This window comes from Leguminivora glycinivorella, chromosome 13 (assembly GCF_023078275.1).
Source record: "Leguminivora glycinivorella isolate SPB_JAAS2020 chromosome 13, LegGlyc_1.1, whole genome shotgun sequence".
NCBI classification, from domain to species: domain Eukaryota; kingdom Metazoa; phylum Arthropoda; class Insecta; order Lepidoptera; family Tortricidae; genus Leguminivora; species Leguminivora glycinivorella.
This window is the reverse complement of record NC_062983.1, coordinates 21,105,420-21,127,871: the sequence shown is the minus strand read 5'-3', so window position 1 is coordinate 21,127,871 and position 22,452 is coordinate 21,105,420. Positions and strand designations below refer to the sequence as shown.

Sequence of the window (22,452 nt, the reverse complement as noted above, 5' to 3'; positions counted from 1 at the left end):
ACGGAATGAGACTCACGCGATTTTAATAACTTAAGGACCCGTTATAAACTGAAATAGATATCATACCCAAAAGAAAAAACGACAAGTTAGCCGAGTAAGCTGAAGACGCGGGTTCGATTCTCGGCTCGGCCACCAGTGGGCCTTGTCGTTTCTTTCGTGTATGATATCTATTTCAGTTTATAATTTAGTATATTATAGTAGTGTGACTACTTGGAAAACAAAAAAAAAAATATTTAATAAAATAATTTGATTTGTTCCCTAGTTGTTAAGGACCCGTGTAATAGAAAGCTACATTTTTTCTTTAACAAAAACAGAGACCTTTGTTTTTGCTACCTTTTTTAACCCCCGACGCAAAAACGACGGGGTGTTATAAGTTTGACGTGTCTGTCTGTCTGTCTGTCCGTCTGTCTGTCTGTCTGTCTGTCTGTCTGTTTGTCTGTCTGTGTGTGTGTCTGTCTGTGGCATCGTAGCTCCCGAACGGATGAAACGATTTAGATTTAGTTTTTTTTGTCTGAAAGCTGAGTTAGTCGGGAGTGTTCTTAGCCATATTTCATGAAAATCGGTCTACTATGTCACAGTCGGGGGTTTTTTCAAAATTTTAATTTTGTGGTTAGGTTATTTGCATTCAGTAAACAAATTATTCTATACCGCCATAATCAAGAGTTTTACTTTACCAATAACCAGTATCATCACGCTGAGATTAGAGTTTTTGTAACGTTTGTTTGTTATGCAGGATGGGCGAAGTCCGGCGCGCCTTCGGGCTCTACCTCACGCACATCCTGAAGCGGATCTCGTGCCCCTCCAACGAGCTGGGCGCCGCGCACGCCGGCCTCGTGCTGCGCTTCCTCAAGCGCGCCTCCAACACGCTGCGGATGCCTTACAATGTAAAGGTGCACTGTACTTGTATTACACACTATCTATGTATAGGGGCATTTTCAACATTTGGAACCCAAAGTTGTTAACAAAAATTAACTCGCTGTCAGTTTTGGGACGATAATTAAGCGTAAGATTTGTCTAAAACTTAACTTTTTTCACGTTCTGAATGTAAATTACCGCTTAAAGTTTATGTAATTAACGCAAAAACATTTTTTTTTTTTTTCATGCTTAATTATCGTCACAAAACTGACAGCGAGTTAAGTTTTGTTAACGACTTTCGCTAATTTTGGGTCCCAAATTCTGAAAATGCCCAAAGACACCCACACACACACACGCACAAACGCGGGCCTGATGCTGCGCTTCCTCATGCGCGCCTCAAACTCGCTCCGGATGCCTTACAATGTAAAAGTGCACTGTACTTGTACTACACTGTATGAACCTCGCACACATCACAGTAGTAACTCTTCTAACAACATACTTCTAGCGAACACGGCGCGCACACATACATGCCGCGCGGCGTACGTTTACTAGGCTTTACTTTGTGTGGACAATTGTATGGATGGAAAAAGTCCATTTCATAAATTTAAATTCCCTTTATTTTTCGTGAAAGTTTCGTAAATTTTTCAAGAAATTGTAAGATTTTTTTGGAAAGTTTCCGCAACTTGCACATCACTAACATAGGCTACTTTTTGTCTCTTTCCGACGCGAGCAAAACCGCGGGCAAAAGCTAGTTAATAATAATAAGTGTACCTCACTCCCCAGGGCCCGTCAGCCAAGATGTGCGACAAGGACCGCTGCGCCGTCGTCGCTAAGCAGCTCAACGATTTCCTCTACATGTACTACCGCGAGACGGACCTATACACCGACAGTGAAGACAGAGAGAACTGCGTGTCTAACATCAACTTTGCGCAGTTCTTGTACTCTGCCAGGTGAGTAAAAATCACTTTAATCATCCACTATTACTTGAGAAGAGTACCGCCTTTTTAAAACAGATCAGATCACAGAGTTTAAAATAGTCACAAACTGACTGGCATTGCATCAGTTTGGTAGCTTATGGATTTCACAAGCGCCAACCCTTTATTGTCCTGTCACGGTCGCCATGTACGGACAGTGCTGTTGTTGTAGGACAGGGAACTAGACTGTTCTTAAAATAAAATATGTTATACCTTGCACGAAATGAAGCGTCAGATAATTATAAAAAAACATGGACAGAAGTTATTTTGAAATCCAATTTTTATTTAATAAGTCAGGTAGAAAAAAAAGTCAGGTAGAAATATGTAAAGTAACTGAATCGACCGTGACGTCACTCAAGTCAATTTCATATTAAGTCCATAATAGCAAATCGTTCAAATTCGTTTTGAAAGTTCTTAAAAAGAAGCTGATTTGACTATGAGGCAAGTAGCCTATTAGGGCCTCTACAAGATCCTTCCATGCCTTTCTATCTTGACGGGCGGCGTTGGGGGAACATAATATAAATCAAACACATGGAAGGCTTAAACTAACCTGTATTGGGTACTACGACAAGTACGATCTACACTATGGTGTAGGTACATAAAGTTACATATAAATAGTATAGATAGATGACTTACCAATACACTGTAAATGCCTGACCTTCGAGGAACTTTGTGTGGTTCTTTACACAGTTGAAAAAAATATTAATTATGACCACGGAAATATTCTGGCGAGCCAATTTTGTTATATCAGAAAAACAAAAAGTGAATTTTTACCGCATTTTTTTATTATTATAGGACACTTTCTTACACAGATTGACTGAGGCGCCACGGTAAGCTCAAGAAGGCTTGTATTGTGGGTACTCAGACAATATATATAATATATAAATACCTATATGCATAAAAAACATCCATGACTCAGGACAAATATCTGTGCTCGCCCTTACCGGGATTCGAACCCGGGACCGCCGCGCAGCAGGCAGGGTCACTACCGACTGCGCCAGACCGGTCGTCACAATCTTAAGTATTCCTCCACTATTTTACAGCGAAGCAGACCTAGAAGACGTACTACTCCTCCAGCTAAAGATGGAAAACTACGTGACTCTGTTCCTGAGCGACACCCGAGCGCCTTACTGTGTGGACCTGCCCCCGACCAAACTCAATAGCACCGGCCGACACACACTACTCAAGTACCTCGCGTGTCTGGCTCCCATCAATACTAGGAGATTCAGGTACATATTACACTATTAGACCTTGAGAATACCCAAAATTCATTAGTCATTTCTTCTAGTGTGTAGTAAAGTCTCGTGGAAGTCAGCTGTTGCTCCAACAAGGTTAAAGGAACGGCATCCAAACATGTAATTTTCTACCCGTATGCCATTTTACGAAATAACCCGATATCCATACATACATACAAATATTATAAATGGGAAAGTGTGTGACTGTCTGTTTGTATGTGCGTCTTTCACGACAAAACGAAGCGACGAATTGAGGTGATTTTTTTAAGTGGAGATAATTGAAGGGATGGAGAGTGACATCGGCTACTTTTTGCCTCTTTATAACCCCCCACTTAGCTAAAATAGGAGGGAGGGGTAAGTTTGTATGGTGCATTCCGCAATTTTCGAATTTAAACGGACACAAGCTAGTCTAAAATAAAGAAGAAAAGTTACGTGAGTCTATTTCTGAGCGATGCCCGCGCTCCTCACTACGTGAACCTGCCCCCGACCAAACTGAATAGCACCGGCCGACACACGCTACTCAAGTATCTCGCGTGCCTAGCTCCTATCAATACTAGGAGATTCAGTTACATAGTATTAGTCATTCCTTGGTGAAGTATCGTGAATCCTCGTGAAAGTCAGCTGCCGCTTCATCCTATTCGTTAGTGATTCGCGCATCGTATTGCGTGAACCTCGTCCGATTAAACTCAGAAAGATTCCTTGATAAAGCACAATACTCGTTCAGTAAAGTGGTTAAGAATTAGGGTGATAAAAACAACTTTACAATTTTTATTAATTTACTTTAGACCATAGAGGAATAAGTAAGGTAAGACATCAGTAAATGCAAGTTATTTGTAGTGACATCTAGCGTCATTGGCACGTCAATCACGCGTCAACTAGAACAAATTATCAGTACTGCTACTTGTCAAGAGATGTCGCGACGAACAAAAAGTCAACATTTTTTAGCTAATATTACAATAGTATTAATCAGTACTCTGTTTTCAATTCCTTCTGCTTGTAATATAAGTTAAATATTACATTTTTGGCAGACGTAACATTGTTGGCACCTGGTGTCGAGTAGTGGTACTGATAATTTACGCTATTTGACGCGAGTTTTTTTTATGGGATAGAAGGCAAACGAGCAAACATGTCGCCTGGTGGTAAGCGATCACTGCCGCCCATGGACACCCGAGACACCAGAAGTGTTGGAGGTGCCTTACCGGCCTTTAAGATGGGTGTACGCTCTTTTCTTGAAGGTTTGAAAGTCGTATCGAGTCGAGTTACAACTCTTCCCTTACTTATTCCTCTATGTTTAGACTGACTGACTTGATTGCCTTTACTGAGAGGCGTGAGCCATATCAAAATGAATTTCTTTCTAATCTGTTTTTATTTCTTCCCCCAGACCACCCTCCGACACATCCAGCAACAAAAACGAGGCGGAGGACTCCCTGCACTCCTCGCTGCCCTCCTTCACCGACTCCGACGTCGTCATCAAAGAGTCCATGAAGCAGGAGAAACCGCTGCCCCAAGCCTTGAAGTACGCCAGGTCATAGCACAGGGTTCTGAACCACTCTCTAACTTTACCGCGCATTCGCTCTTGAGCTTAGTGTGAGGCTGAGTACACGCGTGCGGCGGGGCGGGTGACAGCGTGACCAAAAAGATGAGAAACTAAAAAGGGCCAACATCGTAGTGTCATCCCGTTTCCTCACACATATTGATTTGAAAGGGATGAGACTACATCTTTTTAAAATCTACTTTTTTGGTCAAACTGTATGAGCTTCCGTTTGAGATGCACGCATCACGCCCTGTCCCGTTGCACGCCCAGTATGAACGTGCACTCAGGCCTATCTAGTGTTGTGGCGGAAAATTGTTCCAGCATTAAGACGCAGCGTAGCGAAAACTGCAATTCAATTTTGATGTTAAGACTACCTAGTCACTACTGGTGGCGGCAACTTATTCCAGCATTCAGATGCAGCATAATGAAAACTGCTTCTAAATGACTGATGCTAGAACACCCTTCCTGCATCATTTACACGCGATTGTTAGGGCGTTCAACATGAAAGAATATGTGTAACTGTAAGGTATAGACCAAAACTGATATCAACGTACATAATGGTCTTTGTCACAAATCGTAGGTAGTCTATTTAATAATATATTACAACGTACTTATTTCAATTCTGCCACGTCAAACGTTGTAGTATTTTTATTCTAAATATTTAAAATATCGGTTTTAATACCGTTAATGCTAGAGCGGACGCTTTATGACAACGACATAGTATTTTAACGTCGAGTAAAAATATAATAAACAAATAAATTTCATATGTGTGTGTCCATTTGAATGCATTTGCTGCATAGCAAGTTTAATAACACACAGATTATTATCAAGTTCAATAAATTAGAACAATTAGGTAGCTCCAAGTATTTACCGTAATTGTATTTCATAATATTCTGTGGTATTTTTCAGAATCTCTTAGCTATGCTTACCTCGCTTGAAAATGGATGTGAAAATATAATATAAGGATATTATTTAATTTATAAAACCACGTGATAATAAAGGTTTAATGTGAAGTTAGGCCGCTAGATTTTGGCAGTGTTAGTTAAGATTTTGAAAGAAATTCGTAGGTATTATGATTAAGACAGTTTTTGCGTGCGGATTTGCACTACGCTCTGGTGTGCGAGGGGGACGATACTATGAAGGTTCATCGCTCTGTCTCGCTTACACGCCGGCTTATCAACTTGATCTTGTAAAACCAAATACATACACAAACTCACAACTATACTCCCAAAATGGGTAAACAGAGCATATGAAACCGTTCAACTTTCAGTACTACTCAAGGAAATAAAACAAAATTGTGATGTTGCAGTGACAGATTGTTAACCCATAGCCCACTCCACAGATGAAACCTATAGTCGAACTAACATCACCCACAGAAAGAAAAGGGGTGGTGAAATTCTTAACCCGTCACCACAGCGGAAAAGCCAAATATCATGAGACTAGTAGTAGGGTAAAACTGGGCCACGTTAATTATGTTAAATATAATAAAGAAAAACTGTAAGAGAAAATGAGCTTAGCTAAATTGGATGTGACAACCGAAAACCTCGATGTAGTACATTTAACAGATAACTTAGATATTTTTATCTGATTTAGATGAAGAAAGACTAGAAACCTTTGAAACATAGGCCGCATATCGACACTACTTTGAAAAAATCTCGTATCTCACGCTGCTCAAAGTTAAAACGCAGTAAGTCTATATGCATTCCATACATACTTACTTCAATTTTCTTTTCATTGACAGACGAAGATACAAGTTTTTTTTAAAGTAGTGACGATATGTTTCCTAGTTAATTCAAACCTTACTTAAATTGAAAGTGTGTTTGGAAAACTCATAATCAAAACTTAAAAACCTTGATTAAATTGTCATAATTATATCACCTTAACATTAAAATAGATTCATCCGTTTTGAGCTACTATAAGAATCTGAAGTGGTGTAAAGATTATTGAAATTTATCTTCTTTTTCATATCAGATAGAGTAGGTAGGTCCATCTGCCCCTCTAGCACTTCTTGCCTTGTCGCGCGCGAGTCTATACTTGAAGTCGCGCTTGATGTATGGACTCGCGCGCTACAATGCAAGTTGTGCTAAAGGGTCTGTTCTAAAATTCGAATTTTCTAAATTATCAACAATTTGCATTATCTTGAAATAATAATATGTAGCTAAATTATATTTTAAAAGTAATTTGAAATTAATGGATCCATCTTGATCCCTAAGCTAAGATTTGTCCTACGCAAAATACATGATTTATGTTACCTCTCAGTATTTTACCAAAGAGAATTCAAGATACCTATTCAGAACAACATTAGGAAAACAGGTTTTTTCCTCACCGCTAGAATGGATAAAAATGACGCATTACACACAGAACACAGTGTTATTAACTTGCAGTATGTGTCAAAACTATTTCCACCTTGAACGTTAGCTCTTGAATCCCTCACTACGCTCAGGATTCTATTTTAAGATCCCTCGCTTTGCTTGGGAATCAATTATAATGTAATCCTTCGCTTCGTTCAGGATTCATAAAACGCTTTTGATTACGTCAATTGCAATTTTTGCTTCCTTGTGACACAATCTTTTAACAAGATAGTACAATAGCCATCATATATATCAGAGCGGCCGGAGCTTGCAAAAATATCTGAACACGTTCTATCATCTTGACAATAGAGGCGCGTAGATATTTGTGGGCACCTTTACCGCTGCGATATTTCTGAAGGCGAACAATTTGAATCCTAAGTCACTCTAGGACCTTGTCTTATTGATACAGTAACAATAAGTACAATAAGTCACTTTGACGTTTACTGTGAAAAGGTTCTACAGTCTATGATTCAAATTGGTTGACTGTACACCCCTCTAGACTTAGCATAGATCATACGGTGCTAGAACCATCAAAGACGCTACGGGTAATATTTTATTGGCCAACCATTACCAAAAGTATTACATTGTATATTTAATCTGAAATGCGTTAATTTTATTAAAGATTTATTTTTTTATAATTTTACTACTCATTATGAAATGAAACTGATGAGCAGACGTCGAATTTGGCTAGACGAGAGTGCTCAAAAATATATCAAAGATGTATCCTAGTATAATAGAGAATCAACTTTAACCCGCATTAGATCTGATTCATTAATTTAAACTTTGATTGACAATTCTCCTGATTTATTTTATTTAAGGTAACGCTAGAGACGTGAGACCTATCAGGTTAAAAGTTGATTCGCCTACCTATTGTATTATAAACTAGACAGCCCCTATTATTTCCACTCTTTTTTGCCAGGCCGAGAATTGATGCCAATGTAATTCACCAAACATTATTTTATGTATTCTGTAAGATAGAAGATACGTCATGCTTCCCGTACTTAAATAGCTTCAATTGTAAGACGAATGTTAGAAGTGCTATGCAAGTAGGTACATAATTATATGGACTGAGATATAACGAGCTAATAACAAAGGTTGTTCTACAAACTTAATATATTTAGCCGCTTTGCGTTTTCGTAGCTTCAAATACTTAGTTATTCATTGGTTAAACCATATTCTACATCTCATGCAGACATTAAATAATTATAACAAGTTACATACATTTCATAGTGTTGACAAGCAACTTTGATTTTGCGTTACTATATTTAAAAACCTATTTTTTTATTTTATTAACCATGAATTTTTTTTACCTACCTACCATTGGCTGTGTCAAACATGATAGTACTTTTATTTCCTGGCTAGCGAAATAGAATAACAAGCAAAACTAAATCCACTCAATTTATCAAAATTCCAAGTGTTTAATTAATAGTCAAATAATTTACAATTAATATTTAATGAGTATTTTTAATTTGCGTGACTGTAAAGGGCGGCTCCGCTTCTAAAGCAGATTTAATTACATTTGATTTTTTTGTTAAGTTTTTTTGTATTATTATAATTGCATGTTAGCAGTAAGCAAGCCTACCATTAAAAAGTTTAAATCTGTATTCATTTTCAGTCAGTATTAAAAATACCGTTATATTAAACATGTATAAAGATGGTTTTGTGTCCTTTGACACATCAGAGTTTTAGGAATTGAGGTATTATTTTTTTATAATTATAAATTTTCTTATATTTTATTTGTTTAGCCGCGCTCTTTGCATCTTATGTACTCAAGTAGCCGACGCAATATATTAGTGTTCATTAGCATAGGTACGATTTAGCATAGTGTTAGTGATGCGAAAACCGATGCTAGTCCGGATAGGTCACACCTAGGCTACAGGCGTCAAAGTTTATTTATTTACATCCCTAGTCCATAGCTTGTCGCGGTATAAGTATTGCAAGCACTATATAATAGACTTTCATCATTTGACCACCATGTGTCGGACATAGTCACCAAATTTTATAATTTAAACCTTGGTACCTACCATCTACAAAAAAAAATAGTCCTGTCTCTCAAATATTTTTGCCACACTCAATGTATTTTAAAAATGCTTGGAATACTTTTACTGACCATCAAAATTAGCATATGAAAGATTCATTATATTTTATGTACAGTAAAACTTATTTCTACTCGCAGCAAATTGATATGTTTTAATTAAAAATATAATAGTTTTAACAAGTTAAATAAAATTGTACTTAACTAATTGTAGGCATATACCAAATTTGTATTTACTGTAAACAAGTATTTTTAGAAATTGCAATGAATGTACATTTTACCGATTCATCCATTCTGCGGAGTTCAATAATTATACATGAGGTCGGAGGATACACATGATGGACAGATTTTAATAATCAAATAGTTTGTATTGTATCTTACTAAATGCCTTTGGATTCTATATTGATTACTTAACGTTTAAAGCTAAAATAATATATGTTCACAAGATTATATACTTACTGTTAATATTTTAAAATCTACAGCTTGGATCTTCTGCTTTCCAAAAAAAAAATACATTTAGTAATGATTGTCAAGCTTTCCCCAATGTATGATATAAATTTTAAATATATTAAAAATGTATTCCATGATTTGATCTCCATTATTATTTTAAATGATAACCAAATTGTATTATTTTTATATTATTCTTAAATACTTGCTGAGCCTTGTGCCATATGCATGCCACAAAATGTTTTATGCATATGTGTGCCATATGTATAACACTAATTTGTTACCGCAATGTTTTAAGCATAAAATATTACAATAATATTAGAGAAGCTTTGCTCCGCCAAGTACAAAATGATGAATTTAGTATCCACCAGAAATTTTATCTCATACTGTGAAATATATTTTGAGCTAATAAATTGAACATTTCATGTAAGTCTTTTATTTTCCTATGCAAGTAAAGTTTTACCTACTTACGTGTAGGCAACGAATCGGTACCCAACTGGTAAAGGCTGTCTTGATTCCTCAAAGACGTGTGAGGAAGTTTCATTTTATCCACAAAAGTATTTTATACAAATTTTATGTCGTAAGCGGTAGAATTGACATTTAAATGGATGGATAAATTTGATTTATTTGATGTTTTCTAATCAGTATTTTCTATTTTCCCTTTATTGAGGTGGTGAAAATTGTTGGGTTTCACTCAGTGGCAATATTTGATGAAACCTTCATGCCTTGAAACCTTCACAACGCTCAAGATTCCACTTTTAGGCAGACAGATCTGTGAGTTTGAACTGACAGGTTGCATATAAATCTTTTTTAAGATTATGAATTTTTCAGACTGTCTGATCCACAGAGAACCTCCTATAGAGTGCCAATCTTGTAAATTTTGTGCGTGCTACAAATCACCAGTGCTTGGGGCGCGAGGAGCGGGAGGGGAATGTGTTTAGCGCGCTGCGATTGGTCGTTTCAAGGACGGCAGGCAGTCGCGCCAGATGAAAAGGGACAGAAGTATGACTGTCCCTCATAGGAGTTAGGTCAAAAAGTGTGTCCACATGAGAGGTAATTGTTTGGGCTGGTGTCCCTCTCGCACTTACTGACAATGTCAACATTATTCAGTGACGTCATCACTGTCATAAATTGGGGATACCAGTCAATTTTCAAAGTTACTATCAAATCTACTAATACCCAATTGAAGGTATTTTTTAATTATACAAATCTTTGATTTATTGGCATCAAAATAATTATAATATAATTATTTTCCAATTTTATAAAATATATCGAAACCCTAGTTTGAATATAACACTAAAATAATATAAGAAGTATAAAGTCAGGTAATATACAGATAAAAATACTACTACTATGGGAACCTCATTAACACTGGCAACACGTGCGAGAGGGACACCAGCCCAAACAATGCCCTCTCATGTGGACCGTTTTCGCTAGTCTGATACGATCGACTTTCTGTTTCACTAATAAGGTTCAATTTCGTATGGCAAAAAATGAGATTGAGCTGTCCCCTGTAAAGGTCTTTGCTGTCCCTCTACTGTCGCGTAAGTGGCCAGTGTAAGTTGACCTATGCCGGCTTTGAATAAATTATAAATATGACTTATTTGTGGAATGTAATACCGTCCGTTTTTAAATTTGAACTTCTTGTTACTTTTCCACACCATTTCACACTACAGGTGGACATCTTTAAGGCATCAAAATACTCTTTTTTAATTTTTTTATTGCGAAAAACACGAGCTGCTTTCGGGTCGGTTACTTGGTCGTTACTGATCGGGCACGGCGAGCGCCCGCGCTTATATCATGGCAAATATAAGTAAGGCTGGTGACCGCGAGTCGTCTTGTAATGGATGTCTATAGGGGTTGGTCTGTGGTCTGATCGGTCGCGCGAGCGCGGACGTCCGCGTAGTATGTTCCTAGCTTCAGTGTGCACGGTCTTCGGGACGTGGCTTCGGCTGACCAAAACATCCAGGACCGATAGTTTGCACGGTTAAGTGTATATTCATTGTCTAGATCCGCGTCCGCGGTCGCGCGACGTCGGACGTCCGCGTAGTTATTCGTTTCGAATAATACCGTAGTTCCTCTTTTCCGCACTGCGTCATTGCATTCCAATATACATACATACATACATACAATCACGCCTGTATCCCATAAAGGGGTAGGCAGAACACATGAAACTACTAAAGCTTCAGTGCCACTCTTGGCAAATAAGGGGTTGAAAGAAAACGAAACTGTGACATTGCAGTGACAGGTTGCCAGCCTCTCGCCTACGCCACAATTTAACCCAATATCTTTATAAATATTTAAAATTAAGTGGAGATTTGGTGGAGATCGACCCCAATTTCCTTCTGATCAAATCGGTTGATTGATTGTCCCGTCTGGGGTACCCTTAAATTAAAGGTTTCCATGCACTGTCCAATATTTTATTCAGATAATAGGGGTCAAAGAATAGAATACCAAATACTATGTAAACTCTACGAGTTAATACGTGCAGCTCGGTGCCAAAGTTGGCAACAGGCACACTAGCGCTCCTAGCGGCATGAGTTGATCAAAATAGTTTAGTTTCATACAGCATAAAATTAAAAAAAATTACAAATTCTTATTTTTTTGTTTTATTCCGTCTAAAAATGTTAAAGTAGATCAAGTAATAGCATTTTCTATTTTAATTTACTCAAATAAAAGTCTGAACAACTACTTCGATCAACTCGAACCGCTAGATGGCGCTAGTAAAATTGTTGCCGCTCAATTGTATGGGAAACGTCAGAAGCTGCACGTATTAGGCTTCCCCAAAGACATTTACAGGGGACAGCTCAATCACATTTTTTGCCATACGAAATTAAACCTTATTACTGAAACAGAAAGTCGATCGTATCAGACTAGCGAAAACGGTCCACATGAGAGGGCATTGTTTGGGCTGGTGTCCCTCTCGCACGTGTTGCCAGTGTTAATGAGGTTCCCATATTAGTAGTATTTTTATCTGTATATTACCTGACTTTATAACTTCTTATTTTATTTTAATGTTATATTCAAACTAGGGTTTCGATACATTTCAAAAAATTTGAAAATAATTATAATGTGATTATTTTGATGCCTGTAAATCAAAGATTTGTATAATTAAAAAATACTTTCAATTGGGTGTTAGTAGATTTAGTAGTAACTTTGAAAATTGACTGGTATCCCCAATTTATGACAGTGATGACGTCACTGAATAATGTTGACATTGCCAGCAAGTGCGAGAGGGACACCAGCCCAAACAATTACCTCTCATGTGGACACACTTTTTGACCTAATTAAACAATCTAGTTTAATAATTCTAAATCTATGGGCTTCCCACAGACAGTCTTAAAAATTCATAATCTTAAAAAAAACTTGTATGCAATCTGACAGTTCAAATCTGTCAGTGTCTTGTCAGTGTCAGTTTGAACTGTCAGATTGCATACAAGTTTTTTTTAAGATTATGAATTTTTAAGACTGTCTGGGGGAAGCCTTATAGTATATAGTATTTGATAATACTCACTAGGAGTATATTGATAGGGGTATATTTTTCATGGATTGTGTATTAGTTGTAATCGGAAAATATTTCACCAATTAATATTTTTAGCTGAACTATTTTAATAACTTATATTATTTTTAGGTTTTGTGCATACAAAAAGGACACTCGCTGACATGCTGATGACATTTGATGACGTAAAGACACCGTAAAGATTTTTTGAGCTAGCAAGTTTTAGGCGAAATTCAACCAATCAGGACCGAGCGTCAATAAATTCAATAACCTAGCGGCGTCATATTTCGGCGCCATTTTGTCTATAAAGCGAAGCTGGCTCGAGTGTGGTGCGCCGTGCTAAACGTTATACTAATTATTTTAATAATTAAGGATAGATATAAGAAGTGACCGCAACATGGTGCCGGTAAGTATCGCTCTCGACGTGAATAATGTGCTTATCATATTCGAAAACTCGCCACTGACGTCGTTCGCGTGTCATTTTAGCAAACGAAAGTGTTCATCGGGAGCCTGCCCCAGGGCTCGAAGCCGGAGGAGCTCCGCAAACTGTTCGAACGCTTCGGCGTCGTCACCGAGTGCGACATAATGAACCGGTGCGGCTTCGTGCACATGCAGACCGAGGACCAGGCCGCCGCCGCCATCCGCGGCCTCAACAACTCGACCTTCAACGGCGGCGTCATCACCGTCGAGCGCGGCCGCATCAAGGAGCGCGGCCAGCGCGGCGGCCCCGGCGGCGGGCGCGGGGGGATGGGCGGGCGCGGTGGAGGCGGCATGCGCAGCGGCGGCATGGACCGGCGCGGCGGCGGCCCCATGCGCGGCGGGCCCATGGGCGCCAGGGACGCGCCCTACATGCGCGAGCGCGGCATGGGCGGGCCCATGGGCGGCCGGGACATGCGCGGGCCCCCCATGGGCGGCGGGATGCGGAACGGCATGGGCGGCGGCTACGAGCGCGGCGCCGAGCGCGGCTTCGGCGGCGGCGCGGGCTACGGCGACGAGCGCTACGGCGCGTACGGCGGCGAGGACCGGCGCGGGTTCGCGCTGGCGCGCGACGGCTACGGCGCGGCGCCGCCGTACGACGAGCGGCGCGGGGGCTACGCGGCCGAGGACATGAGCGGCATGTACGACGAGCGGCGCGCGCCGCTGTACCCGGACGAGCGCGACATGATGGACCGGCGCGCCATGCCCATGGCCGGCGGGTACGACCGCCCCGCGCCCGTGCGCGCCGCGCCCATGGGCAACGGAGACATGTTCAGCAGAAGGTCCCCCATGTGAGTTAAATTGATATTTATTACTTCTCGGCTACACATAAATATGTGAAGAAATTCAAAGGAACTTATTTAGTATTAATTTGTCTATATCCTTTCCTGTTCCATATGCATATATGTGATTTATCATTTTAAAACATTCTGATTTTTTTTATTACAGTCAAAATATACCAAAGGTGTGTGAAATATCTGAAGCATTGTCCCTTCAGATATTTCACACACCTTTGGTATATTTTGACTGTCACAATATACTCAATGTTGATTTCGATTCAGATTAGAATTATCAAAACAATCTATCTGTTTACATAATTTGTGTCAGCCAAATCTAGTACTTAGTGTTTAGCACCATAATCCATAGCATCGTTATCACTTGTTTAAGCCAAATTGAGAGTATTTTATAATGTTTTCAAGGCATAAACATTGGTATTAGTTTTGACCTAAAAAAAATTATTAGGAAAGAATAGTAGTCCTTTGATTTTCGTATTACTTTGTCTTTGGTGTTTATGCACAATTGTTTTTCGACGAATGTTAATTTGGCAGAAAACTTATTTGTCATAATCTGACATAATACGAATATTACTTTGTCTGAAAATAAGTTTGCATAAACTGTTTACGCCGATTCTGTTTATGAATAAAATTGATTAGCATAATTTTATTTGGCATATTTCTTAAAATCAGAATAACCACCAATACTAAATGCTGTCAGGAGAGTCTGTTAGGTTAGATTAGAACTGTGACCTCAACAAATACAAAATTTTGTTAAGAATGTTGGTTAGGTTAGGTTAGATTTGCAATATCAATATAGTAGTATTACCTATGATAAAAATTCTGAGTGGTAAATATTGAGTAAATAATTTACGCATAAAAACCATTTGGCGAATAACCTTTATGCACGAAATATATTCGGACAAACAAAAATATGCCTAGACAAATTATGCGTTCCTATACTATGCCATAACAGATTATGCGAAAGGTGAATTATGTCAATATAGATTATGACAAAAATAATTCTTGATTATGAAATTATGCCAAAACAAGGGGAACCATTCAATTATTGTTTGTCATTCTGAATTATACTTCTATAGTAAAAGTTCTGATACTAAATGTGTGTCATTGGTTTCAGGCGAGGGGGAGCGGGCGCTGGTTACGACCGGGACCCTTACGCGCAGCAGTACCCCCCTATGGGCCGGTGAGTGTCCACCTTTTGTGCTTAACTGTTACCAGGGAGTAAACAGATGTAGGGCTTCATATTTGAGAGATCCAGATTATTATAATTAAGTTGTTAAAAATATTTCTTCTTAACTGAAAAACTTCAACATATGCATACATAACTATACATATAAACTATGCAATGAATTAGACTAATTAGAGTTTTCTTGTTTAACATTAAATATTATTTTCCTTTCACATTTAATTTAATTCAGACATGATTAATAAAAACAATTCAAATAGTAAAGGTTGTTTCAATTTAATATTTGAATATGTACACATGACAAGGTTTTTGTTTCTTCCGACGATTCATGGAATAATAATACAATTTAAACAAGTGTAAGTCAATTCCTAGAATCTGTTTACTCCCCGGTTTTCTTGCTAAGCATAATTAATCGTCATTTGAGTCATAACTTCATAAGCGTAACACCTGTTAGGTGACTAATAAATTCGATATGGTCAACAAAATAAACAGTTTCTGTCGTATAACTACATTAACTTCCATAAATAATTTACTTTTGCAAGCAGCTAAATTGAAAAATTGATTAACTGAATATAAAGTAATGATCATTGTCTGCATTTTGTACGCTTCACGCATAGTTAACGCAGTGGGACGCCTCTTAGGTCGGAGCGACGTAGGCCCGTACGTACGGACTGCGGAACGTTTCCACAGATCACATACCTATCAGCCGACGGTCGGTAACATTACGAGCAGTAGTTTGCGAACGTCGTAGCGTTCGGACAGGCAGGATTAGTGACGGCCGTCCTCGAGCTAAGCGGTGTCTGACGGTTGTCTATGCGGTGTCGGCGGCTGCCTGATGTTGTTGCGGTGTTGTAGCGGGGGCGGCGGCGCGGCCCGCGGCGCTCGAGACGGCGGGCTCGGCAGGCGGTACTAGGAGCGCTCGGTACTCGGAGCCGCCACACTATAGGCTCGGTACTCGGAGCCGCCACACTATAGGCTCGGTACTCGGAGCCGCCACACTATAGGCTCGCGTACACACGAACAAACATACCGTAGTCTTCCGGCGCCCGACTCCGATCCCGGGCTCGCGTACATATTAGGAGATTATCCCGCGCTAGCGGCCATAGACAGTAAGTTTCACGGTGAACGCTATGCGATTCGCTTGTAATGTTAATAGACGTAAATCATTTTCACGAGACGGTTTCGTTTCCCGGTCGAGCTCCGGCGCCCGGCGACATCTTGACTTGATTTGTATAATTTTACCGATCGCCCTTTCCGATTATAAAGTGAGACTAAAATGAAAATATTGGTAAAGCTATTGTTTTAAGTTATATATTTTCGTAAGAATTAAATTTCGTAGAATAAGTATTATTTTTTTATTTTGATTTTCTCCTTCCTCGATAGTTCATGCATGCTATCCTCGAACGCATAGATGCTTCTCCTGTGGTTGCGGTGTCCGATTTGACTGATATAATTGTGTTTAGCTTTAACGAACGAGTCCTCGGACCGTACTTAATAATTCTCCTGTAAATGCTGAGTAGAGCATTTAGCGAATGCGGACGGCCGAGGCGAGCGCCTCGTCGGATGTTCCGACACGAGGATTACAGAGCACTAGGTCGTCCTGCGACCGAGGCCCGGTCTGTAGGTAGAACAGGCTGCTAGGCGTCACAATTTCGCCCGCTCTGTAATCTAAGCATTCGCCCATACTGTATCTAACGAGCGTCGACTTGGAAGTGCGTGCGAGTCCTTTCAGATAGTTAGTAGCGGCTTGACGGTTGACTCCACGCTCACGACCGGCGCTGCGCTAGGACATCTCCACGTTACGGCGTAAACGTTAGGCGACACCGACAGAAGACGGCGATGCGATAAGCAATCGTAAGTACGGCGTATGCCAACGTTCCACGGCATGCGATACTTTTAAAGTTCTCCACTAAAAACTACTTTCGTACACGATCTACTTCAAATTTATAATCAGCAGCGTAAAAAAAGCTTCGTTTATACCTACTTCTGAAAAATACTAACAAGATCTTCAGTTATACATTTAAATAAGCAATTAAAACCTTCCGATCTTCAGAATTTAATATCTTTGACGTTTTAACGCTGCAGTCGATTAAAAAATATGTCAATAATTCGGTACGTTGACACGAACTTGCGATGAAGCATAACAACAAATTAAGCGGCTATTTTACATTGAAATTCGTATCCTAAAAGACTGAATTAATCGGACAAATGGAGAACGCCAGTAGGCCGATCGCGCTGAGGCTCAATGTTAATTTTTTTTTGTTTTACAGGATGCCTGGTTGAAGACACGTCTGTGAATTTTCGGTCTGAGAATACTGATGCTGCTGGTGTCGCCCCCTGGAGGCCAGAGTCACTACTCGTTGAAATTAACGACTGTTGGTTGGTCTGTTTGCTTGGGAGACAAATAAACGAATTTATAAGAATTTCAAGTTTTTATTTTCACATTTCTTACATCCTAGAAGTACACCAATAGTAGTACAATACTATATTATCTAGTTTTCTACATAAATCACATTTTAAATAGGCAGAATATATTTCTTAGGTCATTCTTTCTTAGGTTTGAAATTATGACGGACATTAAATCGTAGCTGTCGCTAGTACAGTTACATTATGACAACTATAGCTACCGAATAATATTTGGAGCTGTAGACTTTACAACTCGAGTATTGTACTATACATAATCATCTTTGGTCTAATCATATTTAACATAAAAAGTTGTCTTAGTTATTAACAGAAGTATGACCATTATATTATAACATACACATGTCCAAATTGTAAGTTAATTCATAGAGCTGGAGTGGAGTTTTTATTATAATTTTAGTGTTTGTTATTCAATATTTTAAATGAAATCGAATATACCTGATAATAAAGAACCTTACGACTAAAGTAAGATAACTAATGTCATCTCAGAGAATCCAAGTACATGGTGGCATTATTCACAGATTTCAACAGTCTGATAACCTGCAAGTTGATAGATCGCTTTATAAACTCCGCCACGTTATAGTGGCTGATGGCTCCACACTCGGCCTGCGAGCAGTTGAAGATATCCAGGAGCCTCGCTGTCACCTTCTCCGGGTCGTTATGGAGGACAGCTTTTGGCGAAATTCTCTTCGCTTTTTTGTACAAATTCTCAGCCGCGATCGTCAAGTTAAATGACACTATTTCGTTGCTCCTCTTGACATCATTGCGAGACATGCGGCATAATAAATAACCTGGAAAATGTTCAAGATGAGGTAACACGTTCAGAAAATTAATGTATACTCTCTAATGAATGTATATAAAGTTCTGTTTTGATTGCACTCCCGCTGACGGGTTTACGTGAGTTATGCGGTGAAAACAACACATCTTGGCTCCATCAATCACTTTGTGAAGGTTATAATAGGCATTATCGCACCGATGTTATGTTATCCAATAAAACTCTGATAAACAAGTGTCTTCATAAAACTCTTCAAAAACCGCTTGTAAAACACTCACTTCGTTTGTTAGTAAATAAATAAAATCTCACCTCCAAAAACACAGATTACGCCGATGAAAAACACGATGGTCGCGCAGAGGCGTTTGGTGACCGGCGAGGGCCCGACGCAGGCCCGAGCACGCTCGATGCTCATCGCGAGGACTTCAGAACTTTCAGATTTTTGATACAAACTATTTGACAAAGCAGAGAACTAGTTGAGGTCAGGATGGCGCGCACAGTCGGCATGCAATGCTGGTATTTCGGTAGCGTGGGGCGTTCCCGCGGCCGTGTGGACCTTTATTTTTAGCCGCGGTCTCACGTTGTGTCTGCGAGTGTTAATGTCCGTCCATCATGTTCGCGGCGAAGCGTTACAATTTCGTTTTCTTGGTACAATCGGTAGCGTTAGTGAGGCTGCTGTGGCATATTTTATTGGTAGGTATGTAACCAGATTGCTGTTAGATAGGTTAGGATAGGTTTATTTTTTGAGAGTAGGTATACTCGTACGATAAATCTAAATTTAACTGGTGACCAAGTAGGTTACAAAGAACATCAGATCGTAGCAAGTAAAACAAAAATTAAGTAAGTATTTGTAGAAAATTGACATTTATACGAACAAATTAGCTGTCCTATTATAAATTCCTCCAGGACCACCAAGTTGAATTCCTAAAATGTTGGATTTGCAAAAAGTTGAATTTGCAGGATGTTGAATGTTAAAATGTTGAATTTGCATTCTGTTGAGTTCTTTTTATGTCCAAATTGCATAAAGTTGAATTTGCAGCTTGTTGAATTTGCAGAAAGTTGATTTTGCGGTATGATGAACCCTAAAATGTTGAATTTCCATAAGATTGAATTTGCGGTAGGTACCTACAGGGTGTAGCAAAGGTCCCGAGTGATACTTTAACAGCTGATAGGGTTACTCATTAGTAACCCTATCAGCTGTTAAAGTACCACCACCGCACCACACCCCTGGTGATTAGTAATGACCCTAAGTGCGATACAAGTGAAAAAATTTCGTAGTTCGAAAAAAATGAGTTTCGATTTTTTCCGCTTAAATAGCAATCAGGGTAATTGACCTTGTCGGCTGTTGAAGTAGGGTGCATTGGGGTAATTTCGAACGTCAATTTCAAAGTCAAAAAAATCACCATTATTTCCATCATATCAAGATTCCCCTTTCGAAATTACCCCAGCATTTCTGTATGTCGAAATTATCTCAATGCACCCTATTGACTTTTGTTACATGCTATATAGTTTCAGGGCATATTTAAACTTTTTTATTTATTTATTTAAACTTTATTGCACAATACAGAAGTATAAATGGCGAACTTAATGCTTTGAGACATTCTCTACCAGTCAACCAATGGGCTATACCAGAAAGATTAAGTAGGTCTTTAGTGTTAAACGGTATTTGGTTTATTTGGTAATTTTTATGTGATTTCTTCAAAGAATCGCGGACTCTTTTAATCCTGATAGCCTGATAGGAGAAAGGAACTGTCCCAAGATTTGTTTTCCATTCCGTTTACCATTTTTTCATAGCTATATCGGTAATGGGATGGACAATCCCAAAAATGTCTGGAAATCTTGGGACAATTTTTTTCTCCTATTAGGATCAAAAAAAGTACCCATGTTAAAAAAAGATTCCAGGAATATAAACTTGACTTCCTAAAATGTTGAAATCCCGAAATGTTGAAAGTATACATTTTGAGAATTCAACTTTTTAATATTTCAACGTTATAAGAATTCAACATTTTGCGAAATTGAAAAAAATCAACATTCTGGGAAAGTCAACATTTCGGAATTTCAACATTTTAGGAATTCAACTTGGTGGTCCTGGAGGTATAAATTGTACTTTAGGGCTTTGTAATAAGACTTGCCCCGTGGCCCATATGTGGGGGCTATGACAGTGGAAAACAATGCTTATACAAAATATTGATTAGTAATGAGTAGTGACAAAAAAAACAGCATGATACATTAATATTATTTATTGTAAAATAGACGGTTTCATATTCATAACAATTCAGATAACATTAAAATCATTTATAAATCTAAAGTATAATCTAAGATATGTCAAGTAAATATTTTAGAACAAATTAAATTATGTACTTTCATTAGTTATTACGTTGACGGTACTCTCCTATATTCCTTACAATAGAATTTAAAGCACTTTGTATCAAACATAAAGATTATCAAAGAATTCATATTAACATGAAATATTAACTATCAAATATGGAATTTTCGAAATTACTAGCGATGCTCTGACAAAAATAAAACTTGTCCTTAAAAATTAACGACAATATTACATTTATTTCCTGACACATAGTTTTATGGAATCACTAAGTAAACTTTATGTATTAATTGTTATTTAATTCGTTTTATTGATAAAACGTTCATATTATTTCCTGTAAGTGGTATAAGACGATTTTATGTATTAGGGCCCATTTAGACGGTACGAGAACTCGCATACGAGTTTTATTACATTGCGGTATTTAATGGCTGCGCAAAATTGTATGTACCCTCAACAGCCCGCAATGTAACTAAAATCGCATGCGAGTTCGCACGCCGTCTAAATCAGGGCTTAGATAGAGGTATTGTATTAGATTAGAACTAGACCCTATTGACTTCAGTTGAGGGTACACCTCACATTATGACACAATAATATGTATGGCAATCATGGAAATCTTATCTATCTATCTTATCGGCGACAGAAACAAACAAAAAATAGTTGCTCCCAAGTAGATAAAAGAGAGAGAGCAAGCGATTTATAGTTCGGCGACGAAATATAACTGAGGAGGAGTGTCTTTTCAAAAGGGCTTATTTAAAGTTTTTCTTTTTTTTAAACTATGAATGCAGTTTTTTTTAGTATAGAAAATTACGTGATGTTTTGAGATTAAAGCTCAAAAAGTCTCGCCTTGATCTTTAAAAAAAAGAGTAACATCAGGGGCGGCTCACTCCGCGATCCTTTCGCCGCGCTACAAGTACATGCCGGCGGCCGCGAGTTCGCGGCCCATTCAGTGGCGACGACCTTCGCGCGGCGCAATAGAATTCAATGTCGTCTTCACGCGTGCGGTCCGTTTGTTAATGTAGGTAAGAATTTAGAATGGCGGCGTTTTGTGAACATCAAAGGAGTGAGCCTTCTGTACTTGTACTATTTTATATTCTGTGGTAACATCAAAGTTTAGAACACATTTTGAAAAATGTGTAATGATTATTTATGTGGATAAACCAATGTATGTAGTACAACAACATTGATATCAACTAACTTAATACAAAATCCAAAAATAAAATAAAACTTTTAAAATAATAACATTTACGCTACTAGTCCACAACAAAAGGGCTTAATTCCCAAAAGTTCGCATCAAAAGTGCTTAATTCTCAAAAACATTGTACTATTTTATATTCTGTGGTAACATCAAAGTTTAGAACACATTTTGAAAAATGTGTAATGATTATTTATGTGGATAAACCAATGTATGTAGTACAACAACATTGATATCAACTTAATACAAAAGCCAAAAATAAAATAAAACTATTTTAAAATAATAACATTTACGCTACAAGTCCACAACAAAAGGGCTTAATTCCCAAAAGTTCGCATCAAAAGTGCTTAATTCTCA

General features: G+C 38.5%; 3 protein-coding genes across 4 annotated transcripts in view; 2 read left to right on the top strand and 1 right to left on the bottom strand.

Moving 5' to 3' along the window:
- Positions 1–9,856, top strand: part of LOC125232330 (tubulin polyglutamylase TTLL5) — a 51,055-nt gene extending 41,199 nt beyond the window's left edge. Inside the window, exons 17-20 of the mRNA XM_048137957.1 lie at positions 734–890; positions 1,639–1,805; positions 2,873–3,058; positions 4,446–9,856. Coding sequence (XP_047993914.1) covers positions 734–890; positions 1,639–1,805; positions 2,873–3,058; positions 4,446–4,596 — 661 coding nt within the window. The 3' untranslated portion in view covers positions 4,597–9,856. The remainder of the gene's footprint in view (positions 1–733; positions 891–1,638; positions 1,806–2,872; positions 3,059–4,445) is intronic.
- A 3,326-nt stretch (positions 9,857–13,182) lies between these two features.
- Positions 13,183–17,810, top strand: LOC125232574 (heterogeneous nuclear ribonucleoprotein A2 homolog 1-like). 2 transcript variants are annotated; one of them, XM_048138296.1, is made up of 4 exons: positions 13,183–13,336; positions 13,417–14,198; positions 15,319–15,384; positions 17,658–17,810. In XM_048138296.1, exons 1-4 carry the CDS (start codon positions 13,328–13,330, stop codon positions 17,668–17,670), a joined length of 870 nt encoding a protein of 289 aa, XP_047994253.1. In that variant the 5' UTR covers positions 13,183–13,327; the 3' UTR covers positions 17,671–17,810. The 2 variants fall into 2 exon arrangements, with proteins under 2 accessions (XP_047994253.1, XP_047994252.1); XM_048138295.1 differs by lacking the exon at positions 17,658–17,810 and adding an exon at positions 16,243–16,732.
- Positions 17,807–19,206, bottom strand: LOC125232575. Its single transcript, XM_048138297.1, has 2 exons — positions 18,893–19,206; positions 17,807–18,599 (listed from the first exon to the last, which is right to left on the bottom strand). The coding sequence occupies exons 1-2, from the start codon at positions 18,993–18,995 to the stop codon at positions 18,289–18,291; spliced, it is 414 nt and encodes a 137-aa protein (XP_047994254.1). The 5' UTR covers positions 18,996–19,206; the 3' UTR covers positions 17,807–18,288.
- Between the last annotated feature and the right edge of the window lie 3,246 nt (positions 19,207–22,452).